General features: G+C 44.8%; 1 protein-coding gene across 5 annotated transcripts in view; it reads left to right on the top strand.

The window, feature by feature from the left end:
* DPF3 (double PHD fingers 3) overlaps positions 1-21204 on the top strand; it is a 286307-nt gene that overhangs the window by 79164 nt on the left and 185939 nt on the right. The window contains exon 1 of one of the 5 annotated variants that reach the window (XM_034642251.1): positions 6021-6344. The exons of 2 other annotated variants lie outside the window; for them this stretch is intronic. In XM_034642251.1, coding sequence (XP_034498142.1) covers positions 6295-6344 — 50 coding nt within the window. In that variant the 5' untranslated portion in view covers positions 6021-6294. Of the gene's footprint in view, positions 1-6020; positions 6345-21204 lie in introns of those variants that run through there. 2 more of the 5 variants (XM_034642253.1, XM_034642254.1) reach the window with 2 other exon arrangements.

The following is a 21204-nucleotide window of genomic DNA, read 5'->3' as shown; positions in this document are numbered from 1 at the left end:
AACTACCGTCCTAGTGTGCCTACCACGTGCTGGCATTTTCATACTTTCTAGAAGTTAGATATTTTTATCTTCATTTCACGATGAGGAAAGCCGAGGAGCAAGCAACTCAAGGCCACATAGTGAGTGAGTGGTGCTGAGGTTGAAGCCCAGATCCATCTGATTCCAGAACTGCTGCATTTTAGATCTCCTCACAGCTCGGGGTTTAGTGGGGGTGACCAGGGCTGGCCTGCTTTGATCCACATTGAGATTTCTGCGAGGTCCTCTCTCACAGGGTCCTAACGTGTAGGTTTTGCTGTTAAAACCAGCCACGCCACCACCGAGGGAATGTTTCCTGTGTGTTCGAGTTGGCCTGAGCTTCTTACCCGGGTGAGGGAGGGCAGCCTGTTCGGGCCTCTTCCTGAGGGAGCAGGGTTTCATGGAAAAGTAGGGCACATGGACACCTACCTCAGGACAGGTGAGCGACAGACTGGCTTATTAAAAGGGAGGACGGTTTGACTACATCTGACACCTGGCCCCTGCACTGTCCCAGCAACCACTTTGGGAGTAAGTGCTTGGGTTTCGTGGGTATCTCTCTCCCACCTCTCCTTGCCATCCACCCTCCCCCGCCCAGCCCGGCTAAACACAAAAGAGCGAACAGTCATGGCTTGTTTGGTGGCCTGGGAGTGTGACTTCCACCCAAAGCGCCGAGTGCTTGTGCTGTCACCAAGGGTGCCCCAAAGTGAGTATTTAAGATAAAAATCTCAGATCTGCAAGTCAGTGTCACCTGTGACCCCCTTCTCTTTTCTTGGCCTTGCTCTCCTCACTCACAAAATGGGGATCAGATTTTTCTCTTGCTTATGATGACAAGAAGAGGTGATCTAGAATATATTTTGTTAAACGATAAGAAGCATGCTGTCTGTTTAGAAAGGCAAGGCCGGTTCTGCGTGTTAGTGCTGCTAACACCCATGGTCAGCGCCATTTTTATGGAACAAGTCTGGATGTTTCCAGGGTGGCTGGACCACTGTTTTCTACAGGGAGCCGTGTCTCATCCACAGGGACATTGGCGACTTCCAGGAACAGGGCCATTACCTAAAGGTGAACGTGGCTGCAGAGGGTGAGCTGGCCACAGGGGTGGCCTTTCCTGGGCCCTCCTGCCCTCTGTCTGAGGCAGATGGCTGTCGTTCCCCTGGTGCGGTTGCAGCCGCTGGAACTGCAACCACTGCCCGCTGCCTTCCTGCATGGCCTGAGGAAGCACCCGGGGCCCAGGAGGGCGAGACAAAATGAGGAGAGAGCTTGTGGTGGGCTGTTGCCCACACTTTCCCTCCTGCCCACAGGTTGTAGACTGCGCCACATGGCTGAGGATAAATTGCCTGGTCTTTCAGAGCCTCTGTTTCTCTTTTTAGTGGAGCAAAATCCTTTGAATGAGCCTATGTAGATGTCGTGATGGTGAACAGTGACCTTGTCACGAGTTCCTTAAAGATGGGGACGAGGACTCCAGTACTCAGCATAGTGCCTGGTGCACAGGAGGAACCCGGAGAAATGCTTTTCATTGACATGGAACCCCTAGCCGTGTATGGCTGGAGAGCGCCAGAAGTAACCGTTCAGGAAATATTTTTCTTTCTTCCTTTGCATTCCTCTACGCATGATAAAGTGTGGGATTTGGACACCTTTTCCTCTATCCTTATTCTTCTTTGCATTTATTTTACTTAAAAAGTGATTTCCGGGGTGCTTTGTGGCTCAGTGGGGTGAGTGTCCGACTCTTGATTTTGGCTCAGGTCATGATCTCAGGGTCGTGGGGTCGATCTCAGGGTTGTGGCATGGTGCATGGCGCTCGGTGGCAGGGAGTCTGTTTGGAATTAGGATTCTCTGTCTCCATCTGCCCCTCCCCCTACTCATGCTCACTTGCTCTCACTCTCTCAAAGAAATAAATAAATTTAAAAAAAATTTCTTTCTGACAATTAAATAAAACTGATAGGACCAAATTCTACTACCCTCTTCTGTTTGCAGTTTTGAACAGAGAAGGTAAAATCTTGTTCTGCTTGATTCTGCTTAAATATAGGGGTAGCTTGAGCAGTTTGGGAGGAGAGCTTTCCTGCATCCTGGAAGCTGCTCCTGACTCTTCCCTTTTCCCATTGGGACTATAGAGTCTCCTGAGGTCCCCAGACAGAGTGGCTTACCTGGGTCTACATAGGATGAGGGCTGAAGTTCCCAGTGGGCTCCCAGGCACTGGATAGTAGGGTATCCTTTAAAGAAAAGGGGGGAAAAATCCACCCAATGGAATGATAAAGGAATGACATCACAGTAGGCATAGCAATGGCAGGGTAATCATAGTCTCTTCTTGAGGTGGTCAGAACCCCAAGGGAAGGCCGAGTTTCATTGTGTTCCTTTTCCCATTGGAGCAGGCATGAGCAGGGAGGCATGGAGGAGGGGTTGCTTATACAATGGCTAGACCAGGCCAGAGGTTTGCTTCTCTCTCTAGACCTGCCTCCCCACTCTGACAGTCTCTCTGGGGGTGGTGGTGTGCCACCTTGCATCGTTTAATTCTGTTACTTTATTATTAGGGTTGCCCTCCGAATCTGGCTAGAGAGGGAGAACAAAAGCAGAGGGAAACATGTCAATGGAGAGGAAAGTAGAGGGATGAAATTATCATCAGGAAGTGTCATGGAACCCTGGAACGCAGTCCTCAGGTTTTCCTGCCCAGAGGCGTGTTTCCTCTGACAAATGCACACACGGTCCATCTCCTGTCCCTTACTTGCTTCTTTGGGCCTTGACTTCTGCAGCAGATGGTGTTGAGTTGGGTGCAAACCCTATAGGTTGTGCTAATTTCAAAGTCACTGTGCCTAAAGCCCAAAGTGATTCAGAACAACTTCCTGAGACCCCATGTGGCTAGAGCAGCCATATATGTATACACACACACACACTCACACATACATATATATATATATATATATATGGTGAGTGCTGACTTTCCAGGACAGCTTGCAGTGTTGTCTCAGGAGGTCATCTCGAACACAGTGCAAGGGTTGTAAGTGTCGAAGAGTTGATTAAGGGGCATGACTGGGAGACTGCTATTCTGGAGCTTTTGGGTACTCTGCATCCAGAAATCATTTCTCCTTTCCTGTCATTGTGGGATGACTATAACAGGTCATGCCTGCTTGCTGTTTTTTGTAGGTCAAATCATGGTTGCCTCTTTGTCTCCTTGTCACCCTGGCATTTTGAAATCTTAAAAGTGGGTGTGGCAGCCTGACCAAACCACGAGTAGCTATCACGAGGCTGAACGCACCATCTCTACTTTTCAGCAGAGCTGCTCACCCCCCACCTATGGAAATTTAAAGATATTTAAGAGTCTTTGGGAAGCATGCTCTTTGGCTTCTTTGGTTAGAGTATCTTGGAATTTTGTCTTCTTTATGCAGAATATCTGGACAAGCTAGAGAAATTACTTACCCAGCTGCTCTTGGCTATGGGAAACTGTGTAAAGTGAGCCTATTATTTGAATTTTTTTATTGAGGTAAGATTCATATAACATAAAGTTCAGCATTTTAACTGTGCATAACTCATTGGTTTTTAGGTTAAAAGTGTACGATTCAATGGTTTTAGTAAACCTAAATTGAGCAACCATCACTACTACCTAATTCCAGAACATTTCATCACCCCAAAAACAAATCTTGCACCCATTAAGTATTACTTTTCATTCCCCCCTTCTCCCCAGCCTCTGGCAACCCACCGGTCTACTCTCAGGCTCTATGGACTTCTCTACTTTGAATATGTCATATAAATGGAATCAGACAATATATGTGGCCTTTTGTGTCTGGATTCTTCAACTTAGCATGTTTTCAGTGTCCAACAATATTGTAGTATATATCGATATTGCCTTTTAAAAAATGGCAGAATAATATTCCATTATGTGGTATACCACATTTTATTTATCCATTCATCTGTTGATGGACATTTGGGTTTTTTCTACTTTTTGGCTCTTACGAGTAAGGCTTACATGAACATTCAAATACAAGTCTTTGGGTGGACATATGTTTTTAGTTTTTTGGACTCTATACCTAGGATTGAAACTGCTGGGTCATATGATAACTGTATGTTTAATTTTTTGAGGAACTGCCACTGTTTCCCACAGTGGCTGCGCTGTTTTACATTCTCACCAGCAACGTGTGAGGGTCCGGTTTCTCCACTTCCTTGCTGACACTTGTGATTATCTGCCTTTCTGATTCTAGCCATCCTAGTGGGTGCGAATTGGTGTCTCGTTGTGGTTTTGATTTGCGTTTCTCCGATGGTTAATGATGCTGAGCATCTTTTCATGTGCTTATTTTCTCTGGGGGAATGTCTATTCAGATCCTTTGCCCATGTTTTCATTGGGTCATTTGCCTTTTTGTTGTTAAGAAGTGAGTTTGTTTTAATACATCATTGTTCCTTGCTCTACTCTAACGTGGTTTACCAGCCTGTGGAGATGGAGGGGTATAGTGGGTCACTTAAAAGCAGCCTGAGGTCTCTGCTTCTTAGGCCACTCCTTGGTGTTCTTGGGGGAATCTCCTCTTTATTGCCTATCCTTAACAGTTTTCTTCCCCAGAGTTTCTGTTCTTGAGCCAATTCTTATTTTGCTCTCAGTTCCTTCCCAGTTGACCTCCTCTATACCCATGGCATCCACCACCATATATATGCTGATTACTCCCAAATGCGTATACCCAGCTCCTACTTCTCTCTGGGGCTCCATATTTACATATCCACGTGGAACGTCAACATGTTCAAAACCTACTACATTCCTCTGCCAAACCTTCTCCTGGGTTCCCCATCTGGATGACTGGTAGCATCGTCTAGCGAGTCAAAAAAGCTGGAAGTCATCTTGGACTACTTCCTCTCTCTCTAGGGCACATCTGCCCTCTTCCTGTCAAGTACTGTGTATTGGCTCCCTTTAGTAGCTCTCTCTAACTTATCTTTAGTTCTTCACTCCATGCTGACTACCTTAGTTCAGGTCTTTGTCATTCCAACTAGATTCCCTAGTTTTGAGTTACTTCCATCTATCCATCCTCTGCCAGAATGATCCAGTTATATTCTTCCCATCTTAAAGTGGTGCCTTGTTACCTGAAGGAGAAACTTTCTAGTTCTTTGTTGTGTGTACAGGCCCTCTTGGATCTGACCTCTATCTTTCTCTCCAACTTCATATTCTTCTGCTCATTCTCAGCCCTTGTTTTAACCATAAGGAGTGCTTTCAGGTTTCTTGGATGGCTTGTGTTCCCTCAAATCTCCAGCAAATTTTATCTCTGTGGTCAAGGATAGATTTTCAGGGCTGGATTATAGATCCAATATGGCCCCAATTAAATACTACTATGGATAGAGAACATGGCGACTGTGGCTTGGATATGGATTTTGATTTAATAACTTATTTATGTGAAAGGATTTCCAAACTGAATAGAAATTAAACTTCATTTTATTGTATTTATCAGCCACCTGCTTTGCAAAGGGGATGGACTTTTGGGAAAAATTCTGACATCTGCCCCATCCATAGCCTGTTGTGACTTTAGTTACGTTCTTAATCAAGAGCACAGGATACATGTTGTGACAAGTATATATGTATTTTGGGAGCGAATGGGACAAAATATTTGAAATCAGATTTGGATTCCAAGGTTACCATAGCTACTAACTACTGTGAACACCAGCATCACACATTTGTTTGGAGTGCTACACCTCTAACCTCTGCCGTGTCCTCTTGGTCTGAAGACGTTAGTCCTTAGATAAAGAAACTTAGTGAAACTGAAGGAATGATTCCTGGCCCTTCCCAAATATTTTTATTTTTTAAAATTTATTTATTTATTTATTTAAAAGATTTATTTATTTTTAGAAAGAGAGTGTGAGCCAGGGGAGAGGCAGAGGGACAGGGAGAGAGAGAATCCCAAGCAGACTCCCTGCAGAGCATGGAGCCCAACTTGGGGCTTGATCCCAGGACCCTGAGATCACGACCTGAGCTGAAACCAAGAGCCAGATGCCCAACTGACTGAGCCACGCCAGTGCCCCTTTCCAAATACTTTAAAAAACGATTCACTTTAGCTTAGATTACTATGTAGTGCTTTCTTACTCTCCCTCAAATTTTTTTACTTGGAAAAATGTGAAGTCTTCTGAAAATTTGCAAGAAAGGTACAATGAACACCCCTGTACTCTGCTCAGATTCGCCATTTACTAGTATTTTCCCACCTCTCTGTCCCGTTTTTCCTCCCTTTTATGCACATGTGTGCACGCCCCACACTTTCCCTAAATGGTCTTACCGTCCTCTTTGTATTTTGGTTATAGTATCAAATAGTCTGAAGAAGACGGATGATGCTTGATGGGGCAGAGAAGTTAGTTGCTGGATCCTCCTATGGAAGGTACTTTTTTCTCTCACAGTTTCCGAACGGATGGAGCTGCCATGGGACTAGATCAATGGCCCCTTCTGAGAATCTGTTAATCCTCTCTTCATATGAAGCTGCAAACGTGATCATCCATTTTTTTTCAGGAAGAGTGAGATTTAGTTTGTAACAGCCATCCTCTTCTGGGGATGTTTCTGAGCTCCCGGTAAAGTTGAGTGCCAGAACCGAAGCCTTGAGCTCTTGGCCCAGCGCTGCCGCTGACCAGAGCACCCTTGGATGGTCCTAGCAAGTTCCTTTCTAGTGCCGAGCCTCAGTTTCCCCATCTATAGAATGAGAGTTTGGATTCCCTGCTCTCTAAGTCCCCTCTCTGTGCTCACGTCCTGTGACTCTGGGATGGCCAGAAAAATTCAGTCCTTCTGGAAACTGCCACAGATACTCATTGTGCTTGTGAGGTGAACTCCAGAACTGATGCGAGGCTGGGCTTCAGCCAGGGGCGTGTCTGCTTTATGACGAGTGTCTCCCCTTGTAAGAGCCACCAGTGCGCTCTCTGCCTGCTGAGGCGGGAGGTGGGCTTGGCGGGGACGGAGGAAGCAGTGGGAACTCTGACCCCTTCGGTGGAGCCTCCCCACCTCCTTTCCTTTGAGGTTGTCTGCTTGTTTAATGTGTCGTTTGCCTTGCTTCCCCCACCCTTTTATAGCTACTTTTGTTCAAGGATACTGCCATCTCCCTTTCCTGTCCCTGGCCTACCTCCACGTTGAATATCTAGGGAGGACAGCAGCCACCTGAAGACGTGGTGAAGGGGATGATGGTGGCGGGGATGGGGGTGCGCGCTCATTGGTGGGGTCAGTGTTGTTTGAAGTCCAGGGAGTGGGTGGCAGATTGATATGGTGCGCTGGACAGGTCCACAAGTTTCCCACCTACAGGGCCCCAGGCAGAGGTCCTGGCCTGGCCAGGCTTCTTTCATCATTTAATCCCCATGGGTAGGATTTGAGAAAGTTCTGGTAAAAGAGAAGAGGACTTAGATGTGACAGGGTTGAAGAAAGGCTCTGGTGGGAGCAGGTGATGTAGGGTTCGTGTATTCATTCAATAAATGTTTATTGAAGACCTACTATGTTGCATGCGAGGTCCCTTTACTCAGAAAGTCTTAAATCTGGGTAGCCATTGTTAATGTGCTACGTGTTTAGAAGTGTTAGAAATAATATTAATAATGGTCACACTTCCTATCCCGACAATCATGTGCCAGGCATGTGGCTAAGTGGGTAACATCTACTCCATTCAATCCTCTCAACCACTGACAAGGTAGATGCTGTCCTCCTTCTGAAGGGGAGGAGAGGGAGGTTTAGAGCAGTCCCTTGCTCAAGGTCAGGCAACGGGAAGGAGGAAGGAGTGGGGTTCGAGTTCAAGTCTGATTTTAAATTCCATCCTCTTAGCTTCTGTGCCTTTGGTTTATGGACTGATGCCTGTGCTTAAGTTTTCGCTGGTCTAAAAATAGGGACAATAGAGCTAGATTTTTAATAAGGCTTTATTTAATTCAGTGGTTCTCAACTGAGATGATTTTGCCCCCAGGGGATGTTTGTCAATGCCTGGAGACATTTTTTGGTGGTCACAACTTAGGAGGGCCTACTGGTATATAATGAGTAGTGGCCAGGGCTGCAGTGAGGTCCCCCATGGCGCACAGGACAGCCCCCGCCATTGTCCTCCCTTTATCCCCATAGCAGAGACTTACTGACCTCAAGTGTCGATAGTGCTAAGGTTGAGGAACTCTGATTTAATTTGAAGGATTATCCTTAATCTTATATTATGCTGACTTTGGGGATATGTATTAAATTTTTTTTTTCTTTTCAGAAACAAGTAGTAGACGGCAGTTAGTAGATGGCAGCTGGGTTTAAGCTTGTCCTTATTTGGCAAAATAAAAAAAATTGGCAAGACTCTGTTGATCCCTCTAATTTTTATTGTTATAAATTTCCTGGACTATGAAATCCAAACCTCTAGGAATTATTTGATCCAGGAATTATGTTTTACAAATACTGTTTGTTAAGGATTGACAAAAGAAAGTGGCTTGTGTTGCACGTAAGGACAATGCCTAGGGTACCCTTGGGCTTTTGGGGTTTGATTTAAAAACAAACATTTGTTGACCACTTAGTGCCTAGTATGTGCCATGAAAGGTCAAAAGAAATTTTGCCTTGACGAGTTCATAATCTTCCTAGGACAAAAAGTGTATGTGCGTAAAATAAGTAGGGAACGAGCAAAGAGCCTGGCAATCAAGGGCTCAGTTTAGTCACAGGTTGATGCTAACGTGGCAAACCAAGGGGTTTCTACTGGAAAGAATTTTAGGTTCCTGGCTTCGGTCTGCCATCCAGTAATTTATGGGACCTTAGACAAGGCACTTAATTTCTCCATCTCTTACTTTCCTATTGGTTTCCTGTCTTGGATGAGGGCCCCTTGAGCCTGAGGGTTGATACCTCCTTTCCTTCCTACCTCCAGTGGGGCACCCGGTCCTGTTGATTCTATTCTGGAAATGTCTCTTGAGTCTGCCCAGTCTCTTCCTATTTCAGTGCTTCTCCACCCAGCAGCCGGAATAATCTTGCTAAAACATAAATCTGATCATGTCACCTGCCTCTGCTTAAAACTTTCAGTGGTTTCCTCATTGCCCATGGGATAAAGTCCAAGCTCCTTGGCAAGGCTTTCTTGGCTCTGTGGTCTGGGCCCAGCCAACCTCTTCAGTCTCCTTTCTCATCCTTTGCCCTTCACTGCCACTCACCCCACGGTCTGGATGCGCCAGACGCCTCATTCTTCCTGAGCACAAATTGCTGACCCATCTCCCTGCAATCTCTTTTCCACCTGGTAAAATCACGGTCGCCTTTTAAGGTTTGTCTCCATCATTTCCTCTGGAAGCTGCTCCAGGTCCTGGAGGCGGAACTCATTTCCAGGTCGGCTCCCGTGCTGGACTGTGACCCTGTTGAAGGCAGGGCTGGCCTTTGTCTGGTTCCGTCTAGCAAACTTCATACCCAGCACGGTTGTGGCACATGGTCGCTGTTCAACCGTTTTTGAGTAGAAACCAAATGGATACAGAAGGAAAATTTAAAGCGGAAATGATGTTTTTTCTTTTGTTTACCACCCAAGGTTGCTAGTAGCATGAACATAACGTAATATTTATTGAGGAACTGAAAAATGAGAGGCCACACTCATGCAGCACGTGTGTTATCATTGTTTTCAGAGGGAGAGCATGTTAACTTTTGAACCACGGATGAAAAAAAAATCTTCAAATTTCCTCCATTATATCACCTTTAGCATGCACGCGTGTGCTTACAAACACGTACGTGGTATTGCTAAGAGTAAAGGGCACACGGTTGCCAGGTACTGGGAATTGGTATATCAAATAGCAAACTCCAGATGGCCAGAATTTTGTGCAATTCAGCAAAAATATGCCTTGGTACAGGAGCATATGTGCCTCGAATCGTGACTTGGTGGCCTGGACCTGCCTGGAGACTTCTAGTGACAACTGGTCCTTTGCTCTCCCAGAACTGAGGCTGGGCTTAGAGCAGGGGCAGGAAGGAGGGGCTGAGTTTCCTTTTTCTTTTCTGTCCCATTTTTCTTTCTCCTCTTTTTGATTCCCCTGTTTGTTTTTTTTTTTCCAATAATGTCTGCCCCAACCACCCAGATTGACCACGGTGCAACAAAGAAATGAAAACAAAGGTCTGGATTTGTGTAGCTCTTTGCAAATGCTATTGTACTAACTTTTATTATCCATATCTGTGGCTACGCCTTATTCCCAGCACCACTTCCCAGACTGTAATTCCATTGAGGGGAGGTATTTTCTTTTACACTTTTGCACCCTGTGCTGGTGTCTTGCCCTGTAGTAGGAGTACATGAATGTTTGCCGAATGAATGAGTGAATGAGTTCACCGAGTAGGAACAAAGTTTGCCTCTTGTGCCAATTCCTTAGTGCAGCATGTCTCTGGTTTTTCCTTTTTTCTGAAAGGCGTCTTCTTTTACCCAGATCAGGTTAGAAGCAGTTTCCTTTGACTCTCCTTCTGGGAGCCGTCCCTCTCTCCCACGGGTTTGATTCTCTCCCACAAACCACCTGAGTTCTCAGAGGCTTTGAGTCTCGGGGTAGGATCCCTCCACTTCGGACTCCTGAAGGCTGCCCAGTCTCAGAGCAGGGGCAGCGGGGAGTCGGCAGGCTGCGGGGAGGAAGCCGAAAGGATTAATTGGTTCAACTTTATTACAAAGGCTGGTCCTGTTGTTTACAGGCCATTAAAAACCGTGATCATCTTCCCAGGCAGGGCAGACAGCAGCTGGCTGCTTTGATGCATGTCTTAGAGAGATAAGGAAAATTTACCCCTTGTTTTGACTTCAGGATTTCTTTTTGGTTTATTGTTTGACTCACCATTCAACTTTCTCTCCAAATGTCCCTGGTCTCAGGCAACTTTTTCAAGTTGTTGGCAGGGGAGGTTCAGATTAGACTCCTATAACTTTGGAGTTGAAAGAGACCTGGGGTAAGTGACTGTCCCTAACCTATCCCGTCTCTTCCCACACTCCTGGTCTCACCCATAGCAGAGCAGTGCCTGGGCACACCAGCTTCCCGGGTAATTTGCCCTTATTGATCCCTGAGCAGGGCAGACTTTTCTCATGACCTTCAGCAGATCCTCCCCCAGCCAGGACCACATCTGCTGTACGGAGACGACTTTTTAGAGCTCTCCCCCAAGCCCAATTTCCCAGCTGCTCCCCCGAGCATCCCGAGTACTGTGTACATAGACAAATGGGCTCTCTTGGCTCTGCCATCTTCTGTGATAGGCACATCCAGGCTTCTCCTGGATGGGCTGGGCAAAGTCCTTGAGGGTCCTCACCCACATCCCAGACCATCTGTCTCCCCCTCCCGAGGCCTTCTGGAAGGCGTGACTTTCCATCTGGACAGATACGGGCATTGGGATAGAGGCTGCAACCACCTGTAGTGGTCAGGTTTTTATTCAGGGATCCTGTGGAATTTTCTATGTCCCGGATCTGCAAAGAAGCCTTAAACTGGAGCCTAGATACTGAAACTCACTTTTTAGCTGCTCGATTCACGAGTTCCAGGGTGCTCTGCAAGAGCGTTAACTGTCTTGGCAGATAGCGGGCGCTCACCCGTTGGCTGGACAAATGGATGGATGGAGTCAGGGACAAGACAAGGCAGTCACTGCCCGGTCACTCCTTAGGGCTCTGTGTATCCAGTTCAGTAAGTATTTCCTGAGTGGCTGCTCAGAGAAGCGGGTGCTAGGGGTCAAAGAAATATGTAAAACCCGGTTCTTGGCATTGGGGAACGTAGACCTAGAGGGGAGTGAGACTAATTGTAAGACAAAGGCGGGTAAGCATACCTGGAAATCGAGATACAACCTCTTGTTGAAGGAGCATAAAGGACAGTGGCTTCATTCTGAACGAGGGGCTCAGGGGAGCTTCGGGAAGGAGATGGTTTTCAAGGATTTTGATGAACAGGGAAGAGAGAGGAAGGATGGAAGGCGGATTCAGACTGGTGAACAGCTAGGGCAAACACTGTGAGACGTGAAATCGTCCTCAGCGTGCCACAGACCAGTCCTGGCAGCCCCAGTCCAAAGCCACATCTCTCATCAGCCAGTGGCTCCAAATTCATCTTAGACAACACCGAATAATCCCAGGAATTTTTTCCAGGCGTCTGACCCTGGGGCAAGGCTCGGGGGAGACATTCCTTTCCTCCAGACTTTGTGAGGGCCCTGTGTTGCTGGATTTTGCTCTTCGGAGGGTGCATAGGACACACTCAGAGATGGCCTGGAGTTTGGTGAGGGTGGATGAGCTCCTAGTACCAGATCCCTCAGTTTCCGTGAGACTTTTCGTTGCCCCTCCCCCAGCTGTCCTCACTGCCGGGACAAGAGCCACCGCTCCTGAGGCTTTGCTCATGCTCTTCCCTCCCCTCAGAGGCCTTGCTCCTGTATCTGTTGTCCAAGTGTGTCCACCCTGCCCCAGAGGTCCAGCCTCCTCCCGGAAGGAAGCACACCTTTTTTGAGCTCCCAAAACAGACCCCCGACCCCTGGCTGAGAGCAGGGCCGGAGATCGGCCCTTCCCAGAGAAAAGAAAGGCGCTTCCTACTCTCGTTTTATTGCCAGTAAGTATCCAGGGTCAATGTGATTTTAACACATTAAAAACTCACACCCAAACCCCTGATTTTTCATGTTCTCAATCTGCTTAGTTACGTTCCAGGGAGAGGGAGGCAGCCAAGAAGGAGAATTCTTAATCTTGGGGAGAGGACTGAGTGCAGAAATGTCTTGGAAATGGAAGAGTCCCTTGGCTCCTTGCGTCGGCAGCGCTACAGCCCATATATAACCGTGGGCGAGCTCCCCCTCTCCACGTCGCTTATCTCTGCCTCACATTCACAGACTCACCAGCCTGGAGTCTCTCTGGATGTTGGCCAAGCCAGTTGGGAATGCATAATAGCTGAGATATGGGATGGGGCGAGCCCGCCATGTCCTTGCATGCCGCCGTGAAGGTCTTCCTTCTCCCCTTCTTTCCCCCCTTCTAGCCTCTTCTCTGGCATCGGGAACTAATCTTCGTGGTCCCACTTCCCCAGTGTTGGAAAGAAGGGAGAGCCAGATTCCACGTCTGCAGGTGGCTGTTCTAGTGATTATGGACACCCCTTGGGGAACAGGCTGGGGGAGGTTTGGGTGAGCAGACTGAGACCAAATGGAGTTTAGCTAGCTGCCATTTTGAAACCTCAGCTAAAGGGTCTTAGGAGCTTAGAACCTTCCCTATAACCCTTCCCTCCACCTCTACCTCCTGAGCTCACTTGGTTTTTATGACCAAAGATTTTGTTCCTTCTGTTCTGCTTTCTGGCAGAAATAGGGATGAAGACGAGAAAGGCCTCTGGAAAGGATTCTAGCCTGATAGGAGCAAGGGCTGCCAGGGACTTTGGTGAGGTCTTGGTGGGAATCTGGAGCCTACCATGGAGGTGCAGTGCCCTGCACCCGGGTGGTACCCAGTCCTGCTGTAATGCTCCTGCTCTGGGAGAGCCTCTGTTTTGGGTGCACAGCTGGGTGCCCCTTGAATCCCTGAGTGCCTCTAGAACTACGGGACAGTTGTGAAAGCTATAGCTTCCTTTTTGAAGACGTCCTGGGCACTGACAGGGTGGATAGTTTACATTCCACAGACAAACTAGAGTTATCAGGGGGTTTTCTGGTATATTCTTTTCTTCCAGTGTCTTTAATTCAGCACTATTCTGGGCAATGGTCCGTTTTCCTTAGGTGGGTGGTACGGTATTGATGCATGGGATTATAATAAAGTCAGATGCTTCTGTTGTTTTACATTTTTTAAATTAAATGTGTGTGTGTGTGTGTGTGTGTGTGAGAGAGAGAGAGAGAGAGAGAAAGAGAGTGAGCACGAGAGAGCAAGAGAAGCATTTACTCCAGAGCTATGGGGTGGGAGTGGGGTTATGGGATGGTTTGGTTATGGGCGCAGATGCTGGTGATGTTTGTTTCTAGGATGTTTGGTTTGATCTTTGTGAACCTTATCATTTTTTGGTTTGATTTCATGTTAATATTCAGCCCTGTATCAGTCTGCTCGGGTTGCTATGGTACGGTACCACAGACTGAGTGTCTTCAGCAACAAAAATTTATTGCCTCACCGTTCTGAAGGCCAGAAGTCCAAGATCAAGGTGTTGGCAGGGTTGGTTCCTTCTGAGGGCTGTGAGGGAGAGCTCTCTTAGCTTCTGGTGGCTTGCTGGCAGCGTTTGGTGTCCCTTGGCTTTTAGAAGCATCACTGCAATCTCTGGCTTCATCTTCACATGGTGTTCTCTCTGTGTACACACCTCTGTGTCCAAATTTCCTCTTTTTATGAGAACACCAGACATATTGGATTAGAGCCCATCCTAATTACCTCATCTTAACTAATTACATCTGCAGTGACCCTGTTTCCAACTAAGATCACATTGTGAGACATGAGATCCTGGGGGTTGGGAATTCAACATATGCATTTTGGGGGAAACAAGTCAACCCATAACACTCCGCTTCCTTCTTTTAAATAAAGCATGTGTGTGTGTTTTCTCTTTTTTGAAAAAGACCTCTGTATAATAAAAAATTAAAAAATTACAGCAGAGTAAACCAGAAGAGAAAAGTAAATCTAAGCCTCCCTCCCATCCCTATTCCCCATCCTTAGACCCTAGTTCTCCAATTCAGAGCCAACCGTTGTTATCATCTTGCTTTTTCCCCTCTGTGTTTCTGGAGAGGTCCATGAGCATGAATTTACATCTCTCCTTCTTCCCCCACCTTCAAATAGTTGTTTTCCAAATGCCCTGTTCTGCAACTTGCTTTTTAAATTTAATGAGACATCTTGAGATTATTCCATATCAATAGCTGTATGTCTGTCTTTTTTTAAGAGATGCATAGTATTTCATTGTGTGGATGTACCATGATTTATTTTATTTTATTTTAAGATTTATTTATTCATTTGAGAGAGAGAGAGTGAGGGAGCATGTACAAGTGGGGTGGGAGGGGCAGAGGGAAAGAATCTTCAAGCAGACTCCCCACTTAGTGCGGAGCACTATTGGGGGGCTCCACGCGGAACTCGATCCCACGACCCATGAGATTATGACCTGAGCCGAAACCAAGAGTGGGACGCTCAACTTGACTGTGTGCCCCACCATGATTTTTTTGACTTCACCTCTTTTGATGGACAGTTAGGTGATTTCCAGTCTTTACCGAATGAAAGCATTTTTATGTGTGTTTCTCTACCCATCAGTGTAGGTCATCTCTACATCTCACTCCTTAAAGTTCTTATATGGTATATAAACTGAGTACACTTAAGAAATATTTGTTAAGTTTCTATCATCAACAAATATTTGGTATTTCATTATATTGATGTATCCATATTTACTCAGCCCAATGGCATTTTCTAAGACAGTAGTGAAAATTTTCACGTGTAGATATCTAATTTTGATTACTCATCTTTGATTATTCTTTAACATAGGTTTCTAAAAGTGGGTCAAATAATCTGGAAATTGTTAAGGCTCTGAATCCTTATTGCCAAATTGTGTTGCGGAAATGTATCAATTTACATTTTTGCTAGCAGAGTGCCCATCTTGCCCTACTGGCCTTATTACTAAAACAAATAACTTCACTAATTTGGTATGTGGAATATGGCATTTCATTGATTTAATTTTCTATTTGCTAATAAGTTACTCTTATTTCCTCTTTTGTGGCTTATTTGTGTCCTTTGGCCTTTATAATCTATTAACATCTTATATTTGTTTGTGTGTGCACTTTATATATTAAGGATATTGATATGTTGTATCTGTTATATGTTTGGCAAGTGTTTTCACCAGTTTGTGGTTTGACTTTTAAAAAGTTCTGTTTAAACCAACTTTGTTGTGGTATAATTTACACACAATCAAGTGCATTGATTGCCTTTTGTCACTACAGATTAGTTTTGCTGGTTCTAAAATTTCATGTAAATAGAATCATATAATAATATATACTTTTTAAAAAACATTTATTCATGTTATTGTATATAGTAGTAGTTCCTTTTTATTGCTGAGAATATGCCATTATATGAACAATACCACAATTTTTATCCATTCCCAGTTGATGGACGTTTGGGTTGCTTCCAGTTTTTGGCTATTATGAATGAAGCTGCTATGAGCATTTGTGTATATGTCTTTTTGTGGACATATTTCCCCCTCTCATTTCTCTTGGGTAGATGCTTAGAAATGAAACTGCTTAGGCATATCGTAAGCACATTTTGTTTTGTTTTGTTTTTTATAAGCAGCTGCCATACTCTTTCCCAAAGTGGCTGCACCACTTTACATTTCCATCGGCAACGTATGAACATTTTGGTTGCTACGTATCTTTATCAGCATTTGGTATTATTAATCTTTTCAACTTTAGCCATTTTAGTGGGTGTGAGTGGTATCTCATTGAAGTTTTAATGTGCATTTTCCTGTTGACTAATGATATTGAGCATACTTTCATGTGCTTCTTGACTTCTGTGTTTGTGAAAAGTCTGTTCGAATCTTTGCTCAATTGAAAAAAGGATTGTCTTCTTATTACTAAGTTGCTAGGGTTCTTTATATATTCTGGATATAGGTCTTTTGTCATATATATGTACTATGAACACTTTCAGCTGTGGTTTGCCTGTTCATGTTTTCTTTTGTTTTTAAAACAAACACAGTGTTTTGTTTTGTTTTTAAGTTGGGATAAAATAGGGGCACCTGGGTGGCTCAGTCAGTTAAGCGTCTGCCTTTGGCGCAGGTCATGATTCCAGAGTCCTGGGATCAAGCCCCGCATTGGGCTTCTTGCTCAGTGGGGATCCTGCTTCTCCCTCTCCCTCTGCCTCCTGCTCCCCCTGCTTGTACTCTCTCTGTCAAATAAATGAAAAAAAATTGTGATAAAATATATATAAAAGTTGTCATTTTAATCATGTTAAGCATACAATTCAGTGGCATTATTTACACTCACATTGTTGCACAACCATTAATCCTGTCTTTAGCAGTGTCTTTTGAAGAGCAGAAATTTTTAATTTTGATAAAGTCTAAATTATTTTTTTTCCTTTTGTGGTTCTTGCTTTTTGTATCTTCAGAGTCTTTGCCTACACCAAGGTCATGAAGATTTCCCCTTATGTTTTCTTTTGGAAGTTTTATAATTTTAGCTTTTGCTTTAATTCTCTGCTCTGTTTGGAGTTTTTGTGCATGTGTGTGTATTATATCAGGTCAAGTTTGAGGTTTATTTATTTATTTCTAATACTGCTATCCAGTTAAAATAAGTACAAGTAAAAATAAATAGATATTAACTGTTACAGTTGACCTTTGAACAACATTGGATTTGAACCGTTTGTGTCCACTTACATACGGATTTTTTTCAATAAATATATATGTACAGTATTATACATGTATTTTGTCTTCTCTATGATTTTCTTAATAACATTTTCTTTTCTCTAGGTTACTTTTTGTAAGAATATAGTATGTAATACGTATACAAGATATGTGTTAATTGGCTTATTAGTAAGGCTTCCTTCAGGTCAACAGCAGGCTAATAGTAGTCAGCATACCTACCCCTGCATTGTTCAAGGGTTGACTATATTCCTTTTTATTGCCCTCTGATTTATCCCATTGTTATTTAGCTTAGAAATTTCATCCCCCTAATTCAGCTATCATGTGGATATTCACCTATATAGTCTGCTGGAGTCTCCTTTTTTTTTTTTTTCTTTATTTTTCCTCTCAGTTCTTTGATTCCCTTAAAATATGTTTGGGTTTAAGAGTTGAGGGACTAATTTGATTTTCTTCTCACTCCTCTCCCCCAGCTAAGTGAATAGTGGGAAAGGCAGTTCTTAGTGGGGACATAAGGGAGAAAGAGAGTAGAGCTTTCGGGAAATGGCAGCCACTTGAACTTGGCGGGAGCCTGGGGAGGAGCATGTGTGGGAGACTAGCCAGAGAGGCTGGCTGGGCCAGCCCATGGGGGACCCCTGGACTCTGCACTTGGGGTCCCGAGCCACATTAGTATTGTGTAGGTTGGTTCTGATTGGGGAGAACAAGAGGCATGAGGACTGAAAGTGGGTGCTGGCCATTTCTAGCTTTAAAGAGGGACTGATTGTGCCAGGGAGGATCGATGGGGGGTGGGGGTGGGGTGGGGAATGGCCAGTTCTTGATTTCAGAAAGAGGGAAGCTGGAAGGAGGAGTTAAAGAGTGAGCTTGAGGTTGATGTTGAGGGGCTGGCTAGAACTTCTGTACTTTACCAGGACATAAAGAAAGCAGGAGGAGAACCTGGCTTTCAGAGGGATTAAAGGAAACTTTTAGAGAAAAATCGTGACTTTCCTTGAGAGTATCATTAGAATAGTTCCTTACATTTTGTAAATGTTAAACTTTCCAAAGTGCTTTTACATACTATTACTTCCTTTTTTGCCTGGTGTGATAGGCAGGGCAGATATTCCCCCGTTTTCCATCTTATAGATGAGAAAGGCGAGGCTCAGCTTACATAGGAGGCTTGTCTCAGTTCCATTTTCTGAATTAATAGGCACTTGTGGTGTGAGGAGGGGGAAGCCTGGAGAGGATTTCGATCTTGGCTTTGCTTCACTTGCTATGTGATGTGGCCAGCCTGCGCCCACCTTCAGTACCTCAGCTTTCTCATCTGCTAAATGGGCTTGGTAGTATCTGTAACCTTAGCTTCACACAGCGGGGAAGGCCAAATAAAATAACCTAAGTGAAAGGGTGCTGACAAATATAAAGCAGGGTGCAAACATCAATCTTCTTAAGACCATAATTTCATCAAACTGGGGGGTGGGAATTGGCTGGTCCCAGGGTGGGAAGATGGGGAGACCCAGGGTCATGCCACGTCCACAGGTTGAGTTGCTGAAGAGGCATACAGAGGCTAGAGCTGTCTCTGGTGGAGTGGGGAGGGAGTGCAGGGCCTCTGAGACATGGGAAGGGTGCCCATCCAACCTCTAAGGCTGGGGGTCTTTAAGGTCAAGGTGGGAAAGTCCGAGGGATCACATGTACTGGGAAAAAGTCTGTATTTAGATTCAGAATGTGACTTTTACCATGTCCCAAACCTGGGGTGAGACACTTCAACTCTTTGAATCTGTTTCCTTATCTTCGAAATGTCGCATTATACACCCTGGAAATATGGAACTGTTTAGAAATTCAAACTTGCTATACCTCTGTGCCTTTGGTCAAACAACTCCTTCGAGCAGAGTTGGCTTTGAGGAAGGGACAAGAGCCAAGGAAGGCAGGTGTTCTCTAGAAACTGAAAAAGATATGGAAACAGGTTTTCTCCTCAAAGCCTGCAGAGGAACCAGTCTTGCTGACACCTTGACATGGGCCTGGTGAAACTGATTTTGGACTTCTGATCTCTGGAACGATAAGATACATTTGTGGTGTCTTAAGCCACTAAGTTGGTGGTCATTTGTTATAGCAGCAATAGGACACGAATGCAATGCACTTAAGATTCACTCACGTTGTTGTCTGTATGCATGCATTCCACTGCATGGATGTATTTCAACTTGCTTATTCATTTACCAATTGATGGACATTTGGGAGGTCTCCAAGTTTTGGCCATTATGAATAAAGCTGCTCTGAAATTCATGTATACAGGTCTTTGTGTGGACATATGTTTTCATTTCTCTTGGGTAAATGCCGAGGAGTAGGATTGCTAGGTCATAAGTGTATATTTGACTTTGTAGGAAAATGCCAAACTGCTTTCCAAAGTGCGTGTACCATTTAACATTTCCACCAGCAGTGCATGAGAGTTCCAGTTATTCTATATCCTTGCCAGTGCTTGGCATTGTCAGTCTTTTTAACTTTAGCCATCATAATAGATGTTTAGTGGTATCTCATTGTGATTTTAATTGCATTTTCCTGATGACTAATGATGTTGAACCTTTTTTTCACAGGCGTTTTGGCCCATCCATATTACTTCTTTAGTGAAATGTCTGTTCAGTGCTTTTAGCTATTAAAAAAAATTGGGTCATTTGTCTTCTTCTTCTTGAGTTTTAAGAGTTCTTTATATATTCTGACTACATGTCCTTTATCAGATATATGTTTTGCAAATATTTTCTTCCAGTCTGTGGCTTGTGTTTTGATTTCATATTAGTGTTTTTCCAAGAGCAGACATTTTAAATTTCCATCAAGTCCAATATATCAATTTTTGGTTTTACGGTTTGAGCTCTCTCTGGCCTAAGAAAACTTTGCCTACCCTAAGTTCATAACGATTTTCTTCCACTTGTTCTTATAGAAGTTTTACAGTTTTAGCTCTTACATTTAGCTGTGTGATCCAACTGGAGTTAATTTTTTTATAGGGTGTGAGGTAAGGGTTAAGGTTTTTAAAATTAAAAAAAATTTTTTTTTTTTTGGATGATGTCTTTGACTAGTTTTGGTATCAGGGTAATGCTGGCCTCACAAAATGAGCTAGCATTGTGCTAGGTGCTACGGGAATATAAAGGGTAAGATCCAACCTCTGCCGGAATCACACACATACAAACCCCCAGGAGGATAAAGGCAGTTTCATGAGCTCCAGAAGAGAAGTACAGACGAACTGCTGTTGGCATTCAAAGAAAGTAGAGGCAAGGGAAGCCTTAGAAAAGGTTTCCTGAAGGCAAGGACACTAAAGAAGGGCTTTAGTAGGGCTGCAAAATTGCCCGACTCTGGGGGCACCATTCAAATGCTGGTCTCTTGAATGCGGCTCCCTTCAGGGCAAAGGGAATAGACACAGATGGCACCCCCCTAGAGTTGTACGACATAGAAACCCTGCTAAAAGAAGTCTAGCGGCTAAGAGTCTATCAGCTGGTGGAGGTGGGGGAAGGTAGCGGCGGGGGTGGGGGGCAAGGACCAGAGTCTGGGGTGGAGGAGGTTCCATTAAACTCATGGCTTGTTTTATATAAGCATGCCTTTGTCTCCCCATCTTTTAACTTAGGCTCCCACTGATCTGTATCCTGCTTGCACTGAATGTGAGGCCAGAGGGCCCAGAGAGGCAGGTGGGAAGGAAGGGGGCCAGCCCTCAGAGAGCTGCCCCTCCCTCCCTCCCTGTGCTTGGCACCCTGAATACATGAGCTCATTAATCTTCCCACCAACTCTCCATCAGCTTCCTTCTTGCCACTTCCTCAGTGAAAAAATGAGACTCATAAAGGTGAAATCCCTTGCCCAGGGTCAGCCGTGGGCGAGCAGTGGAGCTGAGGTTGTTGGCTGGCTTGCTGGGTCCCCTGCAGCATTCTCCCCTCTGCTCTGGGAAAACCGTAATTTCTGAGGAAAGCAGCGCCTAGAAAGAAATGGGAGCCAGGGGGAGGTCAGGACTAGATATTTGTGAGTGGGTTAGTTCTGATTTAGCAAAAACACTTTCAGCGCTCTGGGCTGGGCTGTGGCTGACTCCCTGCGTGGTCAGGGTTTGCAAAGCTT

The sequence above is a fragment of the Ailuropoda melanoleuca genome, chromosome 14 (genome assembly GCF_002007445.2).
Source record: "Ailuropoda melanoleuca isolate Jingjing chromosome 14, ASM200744v2, whole genome shotgun sequence".
Classification (NCBI taxonomy): Eukaryota; Metazoa; Chordata; class Mammalia; order Carnivora; family Ursidae; genus Ailuropoda; species Ailuropoda melanoleuca.
This window is presented reverse-complemented; position numbering and strand designations above follow the sequence as displayed.